At 38.6% G+C, this 18,698-nt stretch overlaps 2 protein-coding genes across 2 annotated transcripts in view; both read right to left on the bottom strand.

Moving 5' to 3' along the window:
• The window catches only part of DNAH7 (dynein axonemal heavy chain 7), a 220,378-nt gene that overhangs the window by 82,928 nt on the left and 118,752 nt on the right, over positions 1-18,698 (bottom strand). Inside the window, exons 41-46 of the mRNA XM_032480142.1 lie at positions 17,491-17,710; positions 10,947-11,819; positions 8,770-8,999; positions 5,449-5,779; positions 3,220-3,566; positions 119-299 (exon numbers count right to left, since the gene is read on the bottom strand). Of these exons, the coding sequence (XP_032336033.1) occupies positions 119-299; positions 3,220-3,566; positions 5,449-5,779; positions 8,770-8,999; positions 10,947-11,819; positions 17,491-17,710 (2,182 nt within the window). The remainder of the gene's footprint in view (positions 1-118; positions 300-3,219; positions 3,567-5,448; positions 5,780-8,769; positions 9,000-10,946; positions 11,820-17,490; positions 17,711-18,698) is intronic.
• Positions 1,367-3,114, bottom strand: LOC102517736 (POU domain, class 5, transcription factor 1-like). The gene is made up of 2 exons (XM_032480806.1): positions 3,094-3,114; positions 1,367-2,786 (listed from the first exon to the last, which is right to left on the bottom strand). Exons 1-2 carry the CDS (start codon positions 3,112-3,114, stop codon positions 1,695-1,697), a joined length of 1,113 nt encoding a protein of 370 aa, XP_032336697.1. The 3' UTR covers positions 1,367-1,694.

Genomic DNA, 18,698 nt, shown 5'->3' with positions numbered 1-18,698 from the left:
TTTGGCCCTTGGGCCACTGTTTATCAACCCCTGACCAGGAAGGACACAGAATTGCAGCGTGACCATCATTTTTATCTAGAACAACTCAGGGTTTGCCCAAATTTGTATCATCCTCTACCTGGTTTTCCAAGTCAGCCTTCTTCTGTTTGTTTAATTCAAGCGTATCCTGAAGCTTGTCCAGCTTGTCCTGCACTTCCCGAAGGGCTGATTGCTTCTTCCTGAGACCATCCATGGCAATTTTCAGCTCCCCTTCAGCTGCAGCCAGTTTTATCTTTTTGGGAGCTACTATTTTTGCCACTCTGCCAAAAGGAAAATTGGAAAATTAAATACACATTTAATATTCCAGTTCACTCTCTATTACTGAGTTTACTTTTCTAATATCCTTACTATAACTCAAAACACACCTTCATCTACAAGCTATACTGATTTCTATATTCTATATTTCATCTAAGAATCAAACCTAATCCCAGCACATAAAACATGACTATTAAAATAAGATATAGAAGACACATAAGTTTTTCATATAAGTAATTTTTTTACCCAAAATATTTGATTGTTGCCAGAGTCAATTTTTGTGACTTTGGAAAAGGAGAATGAGCACATATACATGTAAATATTACAGTGTTTATGGAAACCATCCTCACTTGTTAAGGCTTAATTGTGATGAGGAGAAAAAGGGTAATTTATCTATGTCATTTTACTCTTTCATTTTAAAGTTTTATTTTTTTGTGGGTTAATAGTATAGTCAGTGATACTATTTTATTTTCATCTCAAAATAGTTAAAACCATTTTGTGTGTGTCCATTAATTTCCTCTGTCCCCCAACTCATTTTTTTTTCTTTTTCAGGTTTATTAAATACATCTAAGAATGATATTCCTCCTTTCTATTTAACTTTTTTAAACTTTCAGAATAAGCTCTCGACTAAAACCAGCTATCTTATAAATATGTATATTGGTAATAAAAAGGACTATGTAGGGAAAAAGATGGATCTAAATTCACTTCTGTCTGGAAAATGGAATCAGCCATGTTATCTCTCTAAATAAATAAAACACTAAAGTTTATCATTAACGTAATAGATCATGGACCAAAACATATATAGCATATAATATATATGTATAATGATTCAAATTGTGTGAGTTTGAAAGACATCCTGTAATAGTTGCTTTTTGAAGAAATAACCAAAATTTTTACTGTTTCATTTATGAAATAAATGTTTCTCATACGATCATCAAAAAAGGCTGCTTGTCTCAACAAAGAATATATGTTAAGGGTGGTTTTCAAAATGTGGTCTAAGACACGTCCCCTTCCCTGGGACTCCATTAGGTCTTTCCTTGTCCAACGAAACATCTATATGAGGCTGTATTTAATTCATACACTTCAATCAAAACAATATATCCCACAACAGATTGAATGAAGAGTCCAGTTGACTTTTTTTTTTTTTTCCGGGTCCCAGGCTTCTTTATTTAAGCACAAAGTGATTAGTGATGTGGGGATTAAAATCAAGAGCATCATTGAACTTCACCTTCCCTCCAATCAGTTACCCCAAACTGCCTGCCCCACACCCTTTGTGTCCCCAATTCCTTTCTTAGTGAATGAAGAACTTAATCCCAAACCCCTGGTACAAACCCCAGGGTTCTCTCCCTAGCTCTCCCCTTCCTCTGCCCTCCACCTCATTCCTGGGAAGGGCAGGCACCTCAGTTTGAATGCATGGGAGAGCCCAGAGTGGTGACAGACACCGAGGGAAAGGCCTCACCCTCAGGGAATGGGACCGGGGAGCACAGTGTGGTGAAGTGAGGGCCCCCGCAGCCTGGGGTACTAAAGTGGGGCCCTGGTGCCAGAGGAAAGGATACTGGTCCCCCTGAGAAAGGAGACCCAGCAGTCTCAAAATCCTCTCGTTGCAAATGGTCACTGCTTGATCGTTTGCCCTTCTGGCGACGGTTGCAGAACCACACTCGGACCACATCCTTCTCAAGCCAGAGCTGCTGGGTGATGTGGCTGATCTGCTGCAGGGTAGGTTTTGGGCACTGCAGGAACATGCTCTCCAGGTTGCCTCTCACTCGGTTCTGGATACTAGTCCGCTTTCCCTTCCGGGCCTGCACAAGGGTCTCTGCTTTGCATATCTCCTGTAGATTCTCGTTGTTGTCAGCTTCCTCCACCCACTTCTGCAGCAGGGGCCGCAGCTTACACATGTTCTTGAAACTGAGCTGCAGAGCCTCAAAACGGCGTATGGTCGTTTGGCTGAACACTTTCCCAAAGAGAACCCCTAGGGTGAGCCCCACATCGGCCTGGGTATATCCCAGGGTGATCCTCTTCTGCTTCAGGAGCTTGGCAAATTGTTCCAGGTCTTTCTGAAGAGCTTTGATGTCCTGGGACTCCTCAGGGGTTGGCTCCTGCTTCTCCTTGTCCAGCTTCGCGGCGCAGGGCTCCGGGGAGGCCCCCTCGGAGTTGCTCTCCACCCCGGCTCCCGCCTCGGCCTCGGGCTGAGGGGTCTCCAGGCCGCCTTGGGGCACCAGCCCCACACCGACCTGAGGTCCACAGTAGGCCATCCCTCCGCAGAAGTCATAGGGCGGGGGACACGGGGGAAGCCCCCACACCTCGGCCCCCGGCCCAATTCCTGACCCACCGGGAGGCCCTTGGAAGCTCAGCCAGGTCCGAGGATCAACCCAGCCCGGCTCTGGCCCTCCTGGCCCATCACCTCCACCGCCCGGTGGTGGCGAGAAGGCGAAGTCGGAAGCCGGGTGTCCCGCCGTGGGGAAGGAAGGCGCCCCAAGCCGGGGTCCAGTTGACTTTTATTAAAGCACGTATTAAAGAAGTTTGCAAAAATATAAAATACCACTTGTCACAAATTTTTTTTGAAAATGTGGATTTAAAAAATAAGTTATTTATGTAAACATATAAAAATTTCACTGATTTTTAAAAATGAATTAGTAAATATTTTTAAGAATTCTCCATTTTAATTTCTAATATGGTAGGTAAAAATGGTTTGGGGGTCTGCAATAATTTTTACGAATGTAAAGGGTTCCTGAATCCGAAAAGTTTAAGTATCATTGCGCTAAACTATTTAGTTGGTAAAACCTTGCCTACAGTAAATACGCTATAGCAGGCATTAGACATGATTTTCTGACAAGCCTCTTCATCTATGTAGCTCTTAAGTTTTATATTATCTAAATAATGAAACCTGAAAGTGAAACACACCAGTTTCCTTTTGCCAGTACTTACTTGTCGTACGAATCCATTGCTATGACCCATTTGCACAGACCTTCAGCTGCTGTGGAAGCATTTCTAATCTTTTCTGGAACAAAATCTGGATTTGGAATATAATGTTTTCTTATGATGTTCATGTAAGCTGAAGGAATATTGTCTTTGTCATATTCATGAAGTGACTGTAGAAATCGAATGTCACCAAGAAGTCTCTTTGCAGGACCCCAGAAATCCTCGATTTTTTTCCCTGAACCTGTTGGGTCAGGGATTTTGTCAGCTTTGATGCCCTTCAAGATGCAGATAGCTTCCATAACCAGCTTGACACCAGCAGGAGGACTCTTCATGGATTTTACCACTGTAATGTCCTTGAAATAACAACGTGCTAATTATTTTAAAAGAATTGTTTATATATGACATGCAGTTGGTTCCTATTTTCAAACTAAGCCATAAGAGACAGAAACTCACTGTTCATTGGGCAGAAATGGTGACAGTGATAGAATTGTGTCAAGAAGTTCATCCCAAAGGAAAGGTTAAAAACAAGTTAAGAATAGTGGGAAGATACCCTCTGCGAGATCACTTGTGACATGAAATCCACTTCAAAAACACATAAAGGAGAGTCTGCCTGTCATAAAGTAAGAGTTTTGTTGCTTCTTAAAAACTGTACAAGTTATAGATGCAAACAGAAAAATACAAATTACACATATGAATGTCTCCTACAGTCCCATCTATGTGGTTAACTACTGTAAACATTTTTGTTTAAAGTCTTCTATGTCTTTTTCTACATGTATGTGCTATAAACCAGTGTCTATGCCATATTTTAACCAATTGAATCATAGTGTACTGTTCTTTTAAAATCTATTTCAATAACAATACACAGTGAACATCCTTTCATGCTAGTAAACATTTCCATCATTTTTAATGGCTGCATACCTTCTGATGTATAGATATGAACCATAATTCTAGTGCCCTATCTATGCTTTTTTTCTCTATTATTTTTACTATTACAATTAACATGTTGAATTAAAGTCTTGATGTCTTTTTTTTTTTTTAAGCTTTTGACAAATATTGACACACTGCTCTCCAGAAAGTATATAAAGGTGCCTGTTTTTTATACACTCTAAGCAACACTGGTAGGCATTCTGGCAGGCAACAGAAATTTTATTTTGATCTGTATTTCTTTAAATACAAGAGAGGTATATTTTCATGTTTATTGATTATTTGTATTTCCTCTTTTGAGAATTAATTCTTCTTTTACTATCGTTTACTATCTTAGAGCTATTTTTTCTTATTGATTTGTAAGAACTTTTCACACAGAAGTATATTCATCTTTTGTTTATAACATAGTTCAAAGATTTTTTTCTTCAGCATTTCTCAACTTCTGTCCATGGTGTTTATGGACAGAAATGTGTTGATTTTTAGGTACTAAAATTCATTGCCTTTAAAAAATTTTATTATTTATGAAAAATACAAGAGCGTATCCAGAGCATATATATTACAAATAATATTGCTTAGGGTTTTCTTCCCTGATTTCTCTTATACCAAAAAATCCTAGGTTCTAATTTACATTCCAAGATTTAACATCTAACCTATGTTTTCTACTATTGTATAGTAATATAACTATTTATATTTAAACGTCAATCTGAAATCTATTTAAGGAAGGTGTGAAGAAAGGATTTAATGCTTTTCTCCCCAACTCACCCAAAAGTTTAGCCAAGATTCCCAACACTATTTTTCAAAATTTGCCTTTACCTTCCTTAATTGAAATGTTCCCTTTCACATCTTTAATACATTTCAAAGCTAACACATGCTATTATAAACTATAACATCGTAAGCCATATTAATTTATGTATCACAAAAAAAGATAACACTGGCAAACATTGACACAATGTTTTATCACACATACCATAAGGCATATCCCAATTACAAGTGTCTAAATATGAAAAAGGTGCACCTAGAATCCAAATATATACTTGGGTCTTATGCCCCTGTCGATCACTGTCGATTGTTTTATGGTTATTCACAAAATTTGGCAACTTTCTTCTTTTTCAAAATTCTCTTCATCTTTCATGTACATTTCTTTTCTTACAGGTGAATTAAGGAATTATTTTTCTAATTGAAAATGATTTCAAATGCATTAAATGCGGAAACTAACTAACTCAGAAAGACAGAGATTTTAGCACTCATCATTAAGCACTTTCTGAAGCTATGATGACCTGTGCCCCAGAGAGTCCGTGGCTGTGCTCTTACCTGTGCGGTGAGCGTATCCAGGGCAGCTAGTGCAGACTCTAATACCGGCAAGGCGCCTGCCAGGTCAGCATCACATTCATCCTTGATGGCTTTGGCAGCCATAGCCTGTTCGTTTGCTATTGTTTCATCGGCTTTCACTATTTTTTCAGTTTTGGCAACTTCCACAGACTCCTTCTCAATGATTACCATCATTTCATCAACCTCTTTGCTCGCAACTTTTAACTGAGGATGGAGAGCCTCTAACTCGAACTGCATTGCGGCTACTTGAGAGGCGGCAGAATCCAGTTTATCCAAACCCACTTCGTACCTCTTTTTCATTATCATTACTTCACTGCAAACAGAGAAATAAAACAAGGTTAGTTGTCAGGCTCTATCCCCCAATTCAGGAAAAAGTTAAGTGTTCTTGAGCTTTTCTGGCTTTTCCAAGGCATAACCAAGAACTTGGTTCCAAGACTTTCACATATATTAACAGTTTGTCAAAAATTATGAACTCCAGAACTTGAGATTGTGTGCAATTAAAAGCAGACAGTGTCTTGGTTGGTTGGTTTTTTCTATTTCCAGTACTAAACACAGTATCTAGGCATATAACAAATTCAAAAGATAAATACACTAGGCAAGGAACCGCCTATATCAAAATGAATGACGTGCCTCTAAATTTAGTCATCTTGGGAATTTATTCCAACAATACTATTGTTCCTTAAACCTTTTTATAATCACTTCTTTTGAATAGACTTCAGTGCCCAAAACATATTAGATTTTGAATGTTACCAAATGTGACAATTTTAAGATGTGTTAAGTATCTTGAAATAGGAATTTTTTATTTAAGATAAAAGTGGCCGATATGTTCGGGTATAACTGAAGAATTGTGTTCTACACTGGAATTTGACACAACATTGTAAAATGACTATAATTCAATAAAAAAAAGTTAAAAAAAAAAAAAAGGTAAAAGTGGCCGATAGATAATAAAGCCCAACACTTTTTTTTGGTGCAAAATTATAAGGTAGTAATAATTGATCCAAAATAACATAATATTTTAATGAACTTTAAATTTTTTATATACATTCACATATGTTCTAGAGGTAATTATACATTATGAGCAGAGAAAACTCTTTATAATTTGTTTCATTTTAAATATTTGAGATGCCTGAATGTTTCAAAGTAAAAGGTGACTCATTTTAGAAATTCTCTTCAAAAAATAGGCTGGAGTAGGTAAGGAACCAACCTGATGACTGTCTAAAGGTGGAAGGGCAGTCTGACTCAGTGCTTAACTCACTTGAGCTGAAATAGGGAACTAGGGGAAAACTGAAAAGACTGTCATAGAAAAAAACATTGATAAGTGAGGGCATAGCACACTTTTGTGACATGTTGATTCCCTCTGAGCAAAACATGTTACAGTAACAGGAACTGAGGAGCCTGGGAGGCAGGATACCGTGTCATCTGTGAGTTACATCTCAGTGGAACACTTGTGCAGCAAGCACGGGAAAGGTCTCACTCCTGCCAGCGTAAAGCAGTTTCAGTATAGTGGCCATCCCATGTGACGCTCTGCTGGCTAAAACGCTGGTTTCCTGACAGGTAACCTGATTACTTGCTTCTAGGTTACAGAACTACGTGGCTATCAAGAGATCTGAAGGCTTTAGCTATTAGGGGAAGAGTAAGTACAGGGTGGGAATTCTAGTTGAGGTAAAGGAGAATTTTTTTTTTTTAAACGAGGAAAATTTGAAAGGCAAACAACAATATACAAAAATGCTTAGAAAACCACTATTCTCAGTCTTTCTCTAGGCTTTTATCTCATTTTTATAATATTTCTTCCAGTTAGGATGATCTTCAACATTGTGAGCATATAATCAGAGACATAAGCGATACCCCCAAATTAATCAGATTTTCCAAGAGGTTTTGACCCTCCTGGATGGGAAATTATGGGAAGAAAGTAAGATTCTAGTAGTTTAAAGATCCTAAGATTGACATGGAAAGATAATTATCTTGACAGCCAAAGAAACAGTAAAATTCAGCTAAGTCATGTAGCAGTCTTGCAGAGGAGTTGCAGATTTCACTAGGTGGATGGAAAAAAATACTAATGTTATGATTCAAACATGGGGGTGTGGACCATGGTGAACAGGAAACCTACGACACCCCCACTGTGGCAAGCATTACAGCAGTCACTATAAATGCGGTATCTAGGTACCAGTATCTAGGTACCATCTTGGACAATATGAGAAAAGATGCTTCAGAATGCCTGAGATAGTGGGTTTGCCACAGGAAAACTCAGAATGAACTATAGTTAATATGCAAAAACTAAACTTAGTATTAATATTTTTGTGTCAAGGAATCTGTGCACATTTAGTGTTTAAAGTATATTTTTTAATATTTAAAAGAATTTGGTCTATTTGCCTTGTAACAGATCAGCACTGTGATCCAATATAAGTTGTGTAATTGAGCAATAGAGTGAGATTTGTGTTTTTAAGTAAAAAGTCTCATTAAGTTTATAGGCAATATTCAAATACTTAAAAGAACTTAAGGCTCACTGTATGTATAAGTTTAACTTACTAGATTTTACAAATTATTTAAATACCTGGGAAAGTTTAGTTTGTTAAATCAGACTCCAAAAGGGGAATAAAAATACTAAAAATGATAAATGCAATATAAAAAATTGCTTAAATTGACTTCCATTAGCTGAAGACCTCCTTAAGGGTGATCACTAAAATTTCTAAACTTCTAACTTTCAAAGTAATTTCATGCTTTTTGCATTTTATACTGTAACTATTGAGTAGTAGTTTTTAGAGCCAAATAAATTTTTCTGCATGTAAAAGTCAACCTCAATGACATCAAAAGGATCACATCAACACAGTCCATGGTAATATAAATGTATTGATATTTGTACTGATGTTTCAAATGAGAGTTTATTTAAAGAAGGAAATCTGATATATATATTGAATGGCTGTCTCTGGGTTTCAGCTGTTCAGCATAAAGAGAATAAGAGAAGGTTTATTCTATTACCTGATTACTTATCGAAGAAAAATTATCCACTAGGGCTGTTTCCCCAACAGCACTGTCAAAGTGTCCTGGGCCTTACCACAGCTCTGAGTGGCACACCCTTATTCCTTCAACAACCATGATTATGCACTTATGATGTGCTAGGCAATGCAGCTGCACAAAAGAAGAAGCTTGCTCCCTCCCGTAAAAATGTTTGTGGAGTAAATCAAAGATTTAACAAAACTCACCATATATATAAAATCTTATCACATCATTGCTATGCCATTTTTGTCCACACAAATCTTTTAAAACCACCATAGCTTACTTAGAAATACAAAACTTCATTTTTACCTCCTTTTCTTTTCCAACAACAGTTTGAAGGTAGAGATTAATTCAAGATAAGAGGTAGGAGTCACATAATTGTATCTTTGAAGCTCAACATAGAAGGATGTCGATAAGTCTCTAGTAGACGTGTGGAAGCTTTTACACATCTCAATACAGCCGTCTCGCGTTTCCTCGGACATTTCAATGTCTTCCAAGAAGCGGGAGGCAACTGCCTGTAGTGCATCCTCAGGCCATGACTAAATTTAAGACAAATGCTTTAGTGCTTGATCTAAGTTACTAACATGGGTCTGTTAGTAGCTTTGTGGATGTTGGAAATGGAAGGGAGCATGAGTGAAAGGGAGGGAGAGACCCTCTCATGAGGAACTTCTCCCAAGTACTTGCAAGCTTAAGGCAGGGAGCCAGTAGCTAATGTGTGTGATATTAACCCCTCGTGTTTGCTCAGGGGTTAGAGAAATTGGTCATGAGTATTGCAGGAGCAAGGAAGAGAAAAGGAATTTTTATGTGCATTTTACTATTATCGTCTCGTTTAACTCCCCCAACAATTCTCTGTGGTAAATATTATCCTTTCCCCTAAACTCCAGAATTATAAACAACCATCACCTCGATTTCTTTCATCACCATCTCAATCTTAGCAAGTCAGAGACACAGTTCCTTATTTCACCCAAACAGTCACAGTCTTCCTCAACTTAGTAAACATCACCACCATCTACACGGTTGCTCAAGTCAAAGTGCAGGAATCATCCTTGAGCCCTCTCCTCTTCCTCCACCCTACAGCCTGCCTCTAGGCAAGTCCTACAGGCACCATCCCTAAAACAGCTTCCAAACCCTTTCCCTTCTTTCTGCACCTACAACCACCACCATCCCAGTGCCGCTCTCTGATATCATCCTCCTGGAATACTCCAGCAGTGACCTAACTGGGCCCCCTACACATATGTTCTGCTCGGCTGCCAAAGTGATCAAATGTAATTTAGCTCCTATCACCCTTTCAGTTCATAATCCTTCAAAGACTTCTCCACATATTCAAAATAAAATCCAAAGCCAACTTGTAAATCTCCACCTGATCTGGCCCTTCCCAGCTTTCTGACCTCACCTCTGTGACTTCCCCCCCAAGTCACTCTGCCCTTGTCACCCTGATTTTCTCTCACCCCATTCATTCCTTCTAGGTAGCTCCTTGCCTTCACTAACTGCCCTCTGACCAGACCCTCTCAGTACTGGCACTTTTTGTCTTGCATGTTTCCTCTTAAAGTTCCCCTATTCTGAAAGCCTTTTACTCTCTGTATGCTACCCTGCATGAAGGAATTATTTTTCACAAATTTGTAAGTAGGTAAGTAAACTTGAGGAGAGCAGAAGCCTTGTCTATTTCATTTTCCTCTTCATCTCCACCTTTCAGAATAAGAACTGCTATAACATGTTTTACATAAAATAATTAATCTTAGCAGGAAATGGAGGAAAAAGGGGGCCATGTAAATTCCACAAAGTCAAAAAATCTTATGTATTAGATCGCACTCAGAGGATCTCTGCTACAGCTCACATATTTCCTACCCCATGCCCTTGTCTGCTCTGCTCTGTGACTCGTAGCCCCGAAGTTGACTAAAAAAAAAGTGGTCACTAGGGTTTCTTTCGACTTCCTGTTGGGTTTGGCCAATGGAAAGAAGCTAGAAGGCAGAAGAAAAAAGGAGGTAGAAGCTTTGCCAGCCCTCTTCCTTTCTAGCAGAAGCTGAGTTCTAGGTTTCAGGTTCCTTCTCTTAAGGAGTCAGGCAATCTTACTCCTACAGTTCCAAGTTCCAATAGCACTTCCTCCTCCCTATGTCCTTTTATATCCAGCTGCAGTGACACCTTCCTGCTACCATCCACCACTTCCTGACCGCCCCACCTCTCTGTTCAGTTCCTTTAAACCTGCCTGTACCTTCTGGAACAGTCCTCTCTGTTCCTTGTCAAGAATCTGATACACAACTTTATCCTAAAACTTTCTACAATAAATTGATGTCAATGACCATATACCCTAGTAATAAAATGTTTTTCTATTATAATGATTTCTTGAATTGTAATTTCATCAAATACATTATTATTGATCAGAAAATTCTGCTAAACTACAATTTTGGGGGAGTGTCTATAAAATAAGTCATGCCAATGATGGAGATTCAACATTTCTAGAAGTCTATCTAAAATTTACATGACAGTACCTGAAACCAGTCAATGGTACAGCAGTTAACAAGAGCAGGGAACTTTCTAAGGCGGATCCGAAACGCATCTCCAATGGGACTCATGGCGAGGACAACGTGCAGCTGGTTGCGGCAGCGATCAATGAACATGTTGAAAAGAGCTATGGGGCTTCCATCTGTCTGTTTGGTCTTATCCCGTTGGCGATCCAATTGACGCATCTTATCACATATCTCCTGCTTCTCATCCAATGCAAAGAGATTTGGAACCTCCCCGGCATTTAGTAGATTGTTGACATCTTCTAGAAATGACTCCTTTTTAATCTGAGTGTCTGTAAACAGGAAGACACCCTGCATCTCCCCTTCAGCACATTTCCTTAAGATCGTTTTTAAATCCTCATGCCACTCAGAGTTACCATAGCCCTTGGAGATTTCAACCTGGAAAACTGAAAAATCAGCCATGTGGGCAGCTAATCTGGTGACCGACTGCCTCCCACTCCCTCCAACACCAACCAAAAGAGCGTGGCTGCGAGGCTGCTTCAGGATCCTGGAAATTCTGCTGATGTGTTCTATGGCAAATCGGAACAAGACCAGGTTCATGGTTTTTTTGCTCATGTTGTTGTATTCTTCCAGGTGAGCTTCCACTATCACCCGAAGAGCATCCACGTCTGCAACTTCTCTGTAGTTGGTATCCTCTCTCTTGGGATCGTGGAAATCACAGAACATCAAGCTGCGTAAATCATCTTCTTCCACCACCCCGTCATTGTCAAAATCCAAACTTCGAAAAAGCTCATGAAAATTTTCATCCATGTATTTTTTCAAGATTTCTTGAATGTAGTTGATAAGCCAACTTCTGTCTGCATTATCCAGAAGGCGATCATAATACACTCTAAGGACCTGTATAATAATTAAAAAGCAGCTTTGAGAACTGATTCATCTATTGTTTTTTAGTTTTACCTCTGTGCGAATCTCAGGTAACATAAAAAGTACTCTCCAGAAATTTCTATGGGTTTTACTAAAAGCATACCCAAACCACCATGGACTGGCTCATTATATAATATTTATTTTAAATATTAATTTTGGTAATATATATTTGGAATAATTCTTAGTTACACTGTTACCAATAAATAAAGGTAAATTGGGGGGACTGAAGTAGATTATAGAGAAGCAAAGAGCCCTAAGGACTAGAGAAAGGAAAAAAGACTAGATAAGGTAAGTGACTGCATTTGCTGGTCACCCAGATATAGATAAAAGAGCTTGGAACTGGTATCTGAGGTTCTGCAACTCCCTTGAAGTGATCTCTTCCTTTTCCAAGCCAGATAACATTTTGAAGATGATTGGCAAATCAATAGATCTTTTTAAAAACAAAAGTACAATATCTAGAAAAAGAGGGAATGTCCTAATGGAGTGTAAGTTTGTTTTGGACATTTATTTTTGTTATAAGTGTTGCAGAGGGTAAACTACTAAAATAAATCTCTGCTTATATGCAAATGTCATGGGACTGCAAAAAATTAATCAGGCTTGCTACATAAAATAACTATTTCCTCAAAGTGGTATGAATGTCCCTTGATTATCGACTGTTTCGGGCTGAATTGTGTCCCCTCTACCTCAATATTCATATGTTGAAGCCTTAACCCCCAGAGAGTGTATTTGGAGAGAGGTTCATTAAGAAGATAATGAAGATTAAATAAGGTCAAATGGGCAGGGCCCAAATCCTATAGGACTGGTGTATTTATAAGAAAAGGAAGAGCCACCAGAGCTCCCGCTCTCTCCCCACAGACACACAGAGGAAAGGCCACGTGAGGACACAGTGAGAAGGCGGCCACCTGCAAGGCAGGAAGAGAGCCCTCGCCAGAAACCCACCCTGATGGCACCATGATTTTGTACCTTTGGCCTCCAGAGCTATGAGAAAATAAATTTCTGTTGTTAAAGCCACTCAGTCCCTGGTATTTTGTTACGGCAGCACTAGCAGACTCATGCACATATATGCAAAGCACCTTTTTTGTTTTGTCAGCATCTTTTCTGATCTTTTGAGGAAATGACTCAAACTTGTCTACATCAGCTTCTGCACTTATAAAGTGGAAGTAGAACTACCTGCCTTACAAACCTCATAGATACAGCAAAACATAAAATGTCAACAGATGTGAAAACACTACAGAACTGAGAAATGTATGTATTACAAACTGCCTTGGAATCAGCCTAATTGTGTTCAAGAATAATGATTTTAGTGTTTCACTGTTGTCAAGTTGATGACATATTAGTGTCATCCCTTTTTCTAACAGCAGTGGCTACACAGGTAAATTGTATGATTGAAACCTCCCACATACTCCAACCAGTTCAGAAGCTATTTCTCTATGGGACAGTTGAGTTTCCCAACACATGCCAATAGTCACTTCCTCAGACTGAGTTACTGAAGACCTCCTCCTTCTGTTGAGAAAAGGAAACTAAATTAAGCCAACCTCATATATTGGGCATCAGTGAGAATCAAGCATATATCATCTAGCTGCAATTTAGCAAGGACCTAAAACAGGGTTTCCCAGAGATTGTCAATACACCTGCATCAAATCATCTGTGGTATGTGCTAAAATGCAGATTTTTGGGGCCTCACTCTGAACCTTCTGACTTAGACGTTTTGAGGATGGTGACTGGGAAGATACTTTTTTTCCCTTTTCAAAAAATTTCCCTACATAACATACAAAAATCTTAAGTGTACACCTCCAAAAAATTTCACACATTTATACACCCATGTGCCCACCACCCAGACCAAGACATAGAACATTCTCAATACCTCAGCTCTCACTTCTGTGGCCACCTGCCCTCCTCCCTCCCCCACAGGGGACTATTATTCTATTGCCACCCCTTACATTTTTAAAAAGTTGTCATGTAAAATTTTCCATCATAAATCTAAATCATTGCAGGGGAGGTAATTTCTGGCATGTTGCATTTGTGCTTTGAATTTATTTACCTCAAAGTCTTGATTAGAGATTAATTGATACATAACTCACATTTCATAAAATTCACACTTTTAAAGCATACAACTCAATGTTTTTTTTTTCAAATATTCACAAAGTTGTGCAACCATCACCGTCATCTAATTCTAGATCGTTTTCATCACTCCAAAAAGCAACCCTGTATCCATTAGCAGTCACTCCTTATTATCCCCGCCCCACATCCCCACAGCCCCGGGCAACCACTAATCTGCTTTCCGTCACTATGGATTTGCTTATTCTGGACATTTCAAATAAATGGAAATATATAATAGGTGGCCTTTTGTGTCTGGCTTCTTTCACTTGGCATAATGTTTTCTAGGATCATATATGCTGTACCGTGTATCAGTATTTCTTTCCACGGCTGAAAAGAATTTCATGGTGTGTATTCATTTGTATGAGCAAACATTTTGCTTGTCTTTTCCTCAGCTAATCTATATTTGATTTGTTACCACTTTTTGGCTATTAGGAATAATTCTTTTAACACTCATATACAAGTTTTTGTGTGCACATGTGTTTTCAATTCTCTTGGGTACACACCTAGGAGTGGAATTGCTGGGTCAAATGGTAACTCTATGTTTAACATTTGAGGATCTACCAAACTGTTTCCAAAGCAGTTGCACCATATTACATTCCCACAGACGATGTTATTATCCATTTTTTTTTTAATTACAGCCGTCTTATTGAGTGTGATACTTCATTGTGGTTTTGATTTGTATTTCCCTAATTACTAATGATGTTAAACATCTGTTTCATGTGCTTATTGGCTAAATGTGTATCATCTTTGGAGAAATGTCTATTCAAATCCCTTCTCCATGATTAAATTAGGTTCTTTGTCGTTTACTACTGAGTTGTAATATTTCTTCATGTATTCTGGATATTAGACACTCATCAGATACAATTTTTCAAGTGTTTTCTTCCATTCTAGGAGCTGTCTTTTCACTTTCCAGATGGTGTCTTTTGAAGCATGAAAAATTTTAACTTTGATGAAACCCAATTTATCTATTATTTTTTGGGATGTGCTGAATATCTATATTCAACAAGCAAACCAGTTGTTAGGGACATTGACATTTGAGAGCAATGGAGAAGCCAAAGGGAATGCAAAACAGTTTTATATCTGGAAAATCATTTAGTGAAATTGTATTAGGTGTTCTAGTCTGGTAAAAGTGTCTAGAGAGGGAAAAGACACCTAAAGTAGGGAAATCTTTTTCAGTAAACAGAAATAAAGTACAAGTTAGAGTGTTAAACTCCATCACTTTATATTTTTTGACATGTTGAGGGCAGTGTGCCTAGCACTGGGCTCAGCCCTGTGGATAAATCAGTAAGGGAGAAAAGAAGAAATCTCTGCCCTCTTGGAGCCTGTATGCTATCTAAGAGAGATGGGCAACAAACATAATGAATGAATGACAAGGCATGTTAGAAGTTGATAAATGCTATGGAAATGCTATGGAAAGAAGAAAAATAGAGAAAATTAAGAAAGACTGGAACTGCTAGCAGCATGTGAGGCTGCAGTATTAATTAGGGTGGTCAGTGTGCCTGACGGAGAAGCAGAGACTGGATCAAGAAGCAGTAGGGGAGCTGGCCCGGAGGAGCAGTATCTGGGGGAAGCGCATTCCAGGCAGAGAAAAGCCAGGCAGCCTATGCTGTTGAGGGGTGAATGAAGGTAAGAGCAGGAGGCAGCCTGAAAGGAACCAGGGAAAAAGTCCGCATCCAAGGTCTTATGGACCACTGGACTTTTATTCTAAATTCATCACCACAAAGTAAGGCGCTACTTCAAGGTTTTGGGCTGAGGACTTAAACTCATGATGTTATATGAATATAAAGCAGTCACTAAAAATGACAAGTTATTATATTATGAACCTAATTATTATATGCCCCAAGAATTCAACAGCCACTGTCAAAACTCAATAATCTGACATCAGAGTCAGGACAAGATCTGAAAAAAGCTCAAAAGTAACATACCACAAACATACAATGGGAAACAGGAATGGCTCTCATGACTGGAGGAAGGCAAGGCATTATAACCCCAAGTGAGGAAGCATGTTATGTGTAGTCAGATGCCTTCTTTCCTCCCTTGGTGTCCTCACTCAACCTTTACTGAATGCCTGTCGTGTGTCAGGCACTGGGGAAAGCAGTGAATAAATAAAGTTGCTGATCTCATAAAGCTTCTGTTCCAATCAAGACAGTAAGTGAGCAAAAATGTAGATGGGGTCAAGTGATACCCAGTGTCACGAAGAATAAAGCAAGATAAGGGATAAAGAGCTTTGGTGTGGGGTAGGGGTTGTTCCAGGCCAGCCTTGATGGGAAGGGGATATTTGAGCTGAGATCTTGAGGTAAGTGGGTAAGCCTTGTGGGTAATGGGAGAAGAGTGTCCTGGGTAGAAGGAATATCAGGGGCAAAGTTCCTGAGACGGAGGCTGCTGGATGCTTCCTAGAGTTAGATCTGGCCCATGACAAGACACGTCTTAGGCAATGGGCTCCTTCAGTGAAGTCAATCACATCTTCCCCTCTCAACTCTCTCTTTCCACCTTTCAGCACATTTCCATCACCCATGTGACCTACCAGACTTACAGCCTGTGTCCATGTCCCAGAATATGCAACCCACTCAAGCAATTAAGCGACCTACAGTGGGCACAGTACAAATCTGCAGATCATCCTTCTCCAAAGAATCACTTTTAGGGACCTTGCTGTGGCCAGAATTTCCAAGTGGAATGGACCTTTACTTGGGCATATATTTGAACATGTGAGGATTTAGGAATTCGAAGTGTAGATCTAAAAGGCCTATGAAATGGAACTTTTGAAAGCCTTTTTGAAATTTATGTCTGTGACACATGGTTTTAATAGAGCAGCACATTTCCATTTTCTAGATTCTTAAGTACATTATTAAAATTAAAATAACTATGTGATTTATATATTAAAAAGAGAACAGTTTCCCTTCCACTTTCCCATATACTTAGCCTATTTAAAAAATACTGAACAGTTTTTTTGTTTTTTATTTTTTGCCTTGGTCTCTCAGTCACGTTTGAACTATTATCTTTGATGCATTATTTTTTTCTATTCTCTATTCCTCTCTCTCCTGTCCTTATCTCCTCAAGTTTTTACATGAAAATGTTTATTCACATACCTCTTCCCAAAGAGAAACTAAATATATTTTTCTATAGTTTCTATGCTCTCAAATATAGTTTGCTTTGCAGTTCTTTTGACATGCAATTAATACATTCTTTTGACATGTAATTAAATACATTCACTTCTTATAAAAACAAAAGTGTTCCATCTCAAAAATTATTTGAAGTCAAACCAACTAAGTCACTTAAGAGACCCCCCTCAAAAGATACCTACTTTGAAATATGCTATACATCAACAGAAATTCCTGAAAATGAGGGATAGAGCATCTTAAACATCATAAAATATATTAGTGTAAAATATTTTTAGAAATTATCTTGAACATTGGTCTTCATAATGCCAAGTAGTGGGATGCATTTCAACAATATAAATTGCTGAATATTTCTTTTTACCCAATTGTTGGCATGGTAAAAATCTTTGTTTCTTGCATAACGATATTTCAGTAACACAGAGATTTACCTCATGAACCCAAAGACGTTTAATCACTTCTTTGGTTTCTGCCGTTTCTGGTCTTGACAAACACACACCCTGAATGACACGGGAGAAATCTCGGAGGTTGAACAGGTAGTGAGATTTAGCTGGAGTTGGCAAGAGATTCTTCATTGCTTCCTTATACAGAGTCATTGTGCCGTTTACAATTTGGGCAGTCAAATCTAGAAAATCGTCTGGAAATCTATAACTGAAAAAATTGTTTTACATAAAAAGAAGGAAAAACGTCATCAAATATAGAATTAGGATACATAAGTGATATTTAGTATGACTAGCATGAATTTTTCCTTATGATTAAATCGATGGACTTTGTTCACAAAATTACCATTTCTTGTTGTACTAATAACATTTTTACTCCTTTAAAAGCTACTTTCTGTTCAATATTATATCTTGTGTTCAAAGGAACTCCATGAGTAAGAAGGACCAGTTTAATGGACTTAAAACTACTTAAATAAATGGACAGCTGAAGAGCCTATATTATGTAACTCAAATCCAGTAACCACTAGACGATGCCTCCTAGCTTCCTTCACTCCCTGGCATTCTTAGCTGCAGATAGATCGAATCCCTGAAGAATATTGGTGAAATGGGTATTTTCAGAGAAAGGGAAGAAAGAAAATAAAAATACAGAAAAAATTAAGGAAAGGAGAAACAGAAAAAGGAGAGTTAAAAAGAAATTAAAATAAATAGTGAGACAGGATTTAAAAAAAAAAAAGGGCAAAAGGAATTACTAGGGTAGAAAGAACATGGGGAAAGAATGTCCATTTGGAAAAATTGGCTATATTTCACTTCCGGCTTGACGAGGAGCCAGCTGTCCACCTGCGTCATCACTGGATAAGGCAAGAAATGACAATTTCCTGCGAATGGACATCAGGGAGCCAATACCTCCACTGCCCAGGTCCACTTGGCTCCCCAGCCTCCAAGCATCTTGTGGAGAAGCACTGAGCATCCAGAGCTCAGGAGCAACGTCTCCCTGGGGTACAGGTGCCAAGGCTACACTCAAACCAGGACATGGACACCCCTGGGGAACTCAAGAGTTTTACTAGAGGGTATCAAAACCTCAGGATAAACCTGGTAATCTTTCCAGCATTACCTGCACTATATAGCAAAAATTCAAAATATCGATAATTCTAACGTGGACATATACATAGCAGAATGCAAACTCTGTATGGATTTTTAGG

This window comes from Camelus ferus, chromosome 5 (genome assembly GCF_009834535.1).
Source record: "Camelus ferus isolate YT-003-E chromosome 5, BCGSAC_Cfer_1.0, whole genome shotgun sequence".
NCBI lineage: Eukaryota > Metazoa > Chordata > Mammalia > Artiodactyla > Camelidae > Camelus > Camelus ferus.
This window is presented reverse-complemented; position numbering and strand designations above follow the sequence as displayed.

What these genes read in the sequence shown, in the direction of transcription:
- LOC102517736 (XM_032480806.1), bottom strand. Translation starts at nt 3,114, where the DNA reads ATGTCTAATGCCTGCTATAGC. An exon ending in TGTCTAATGCCTGCTATAGC is followed by an intron (nt 2,787 to 3,093) that starts GTATTTACTGTA and finishes CTTTAATAAAAG; the next exon opens with TCAACTGGACCCCGGCTTGG.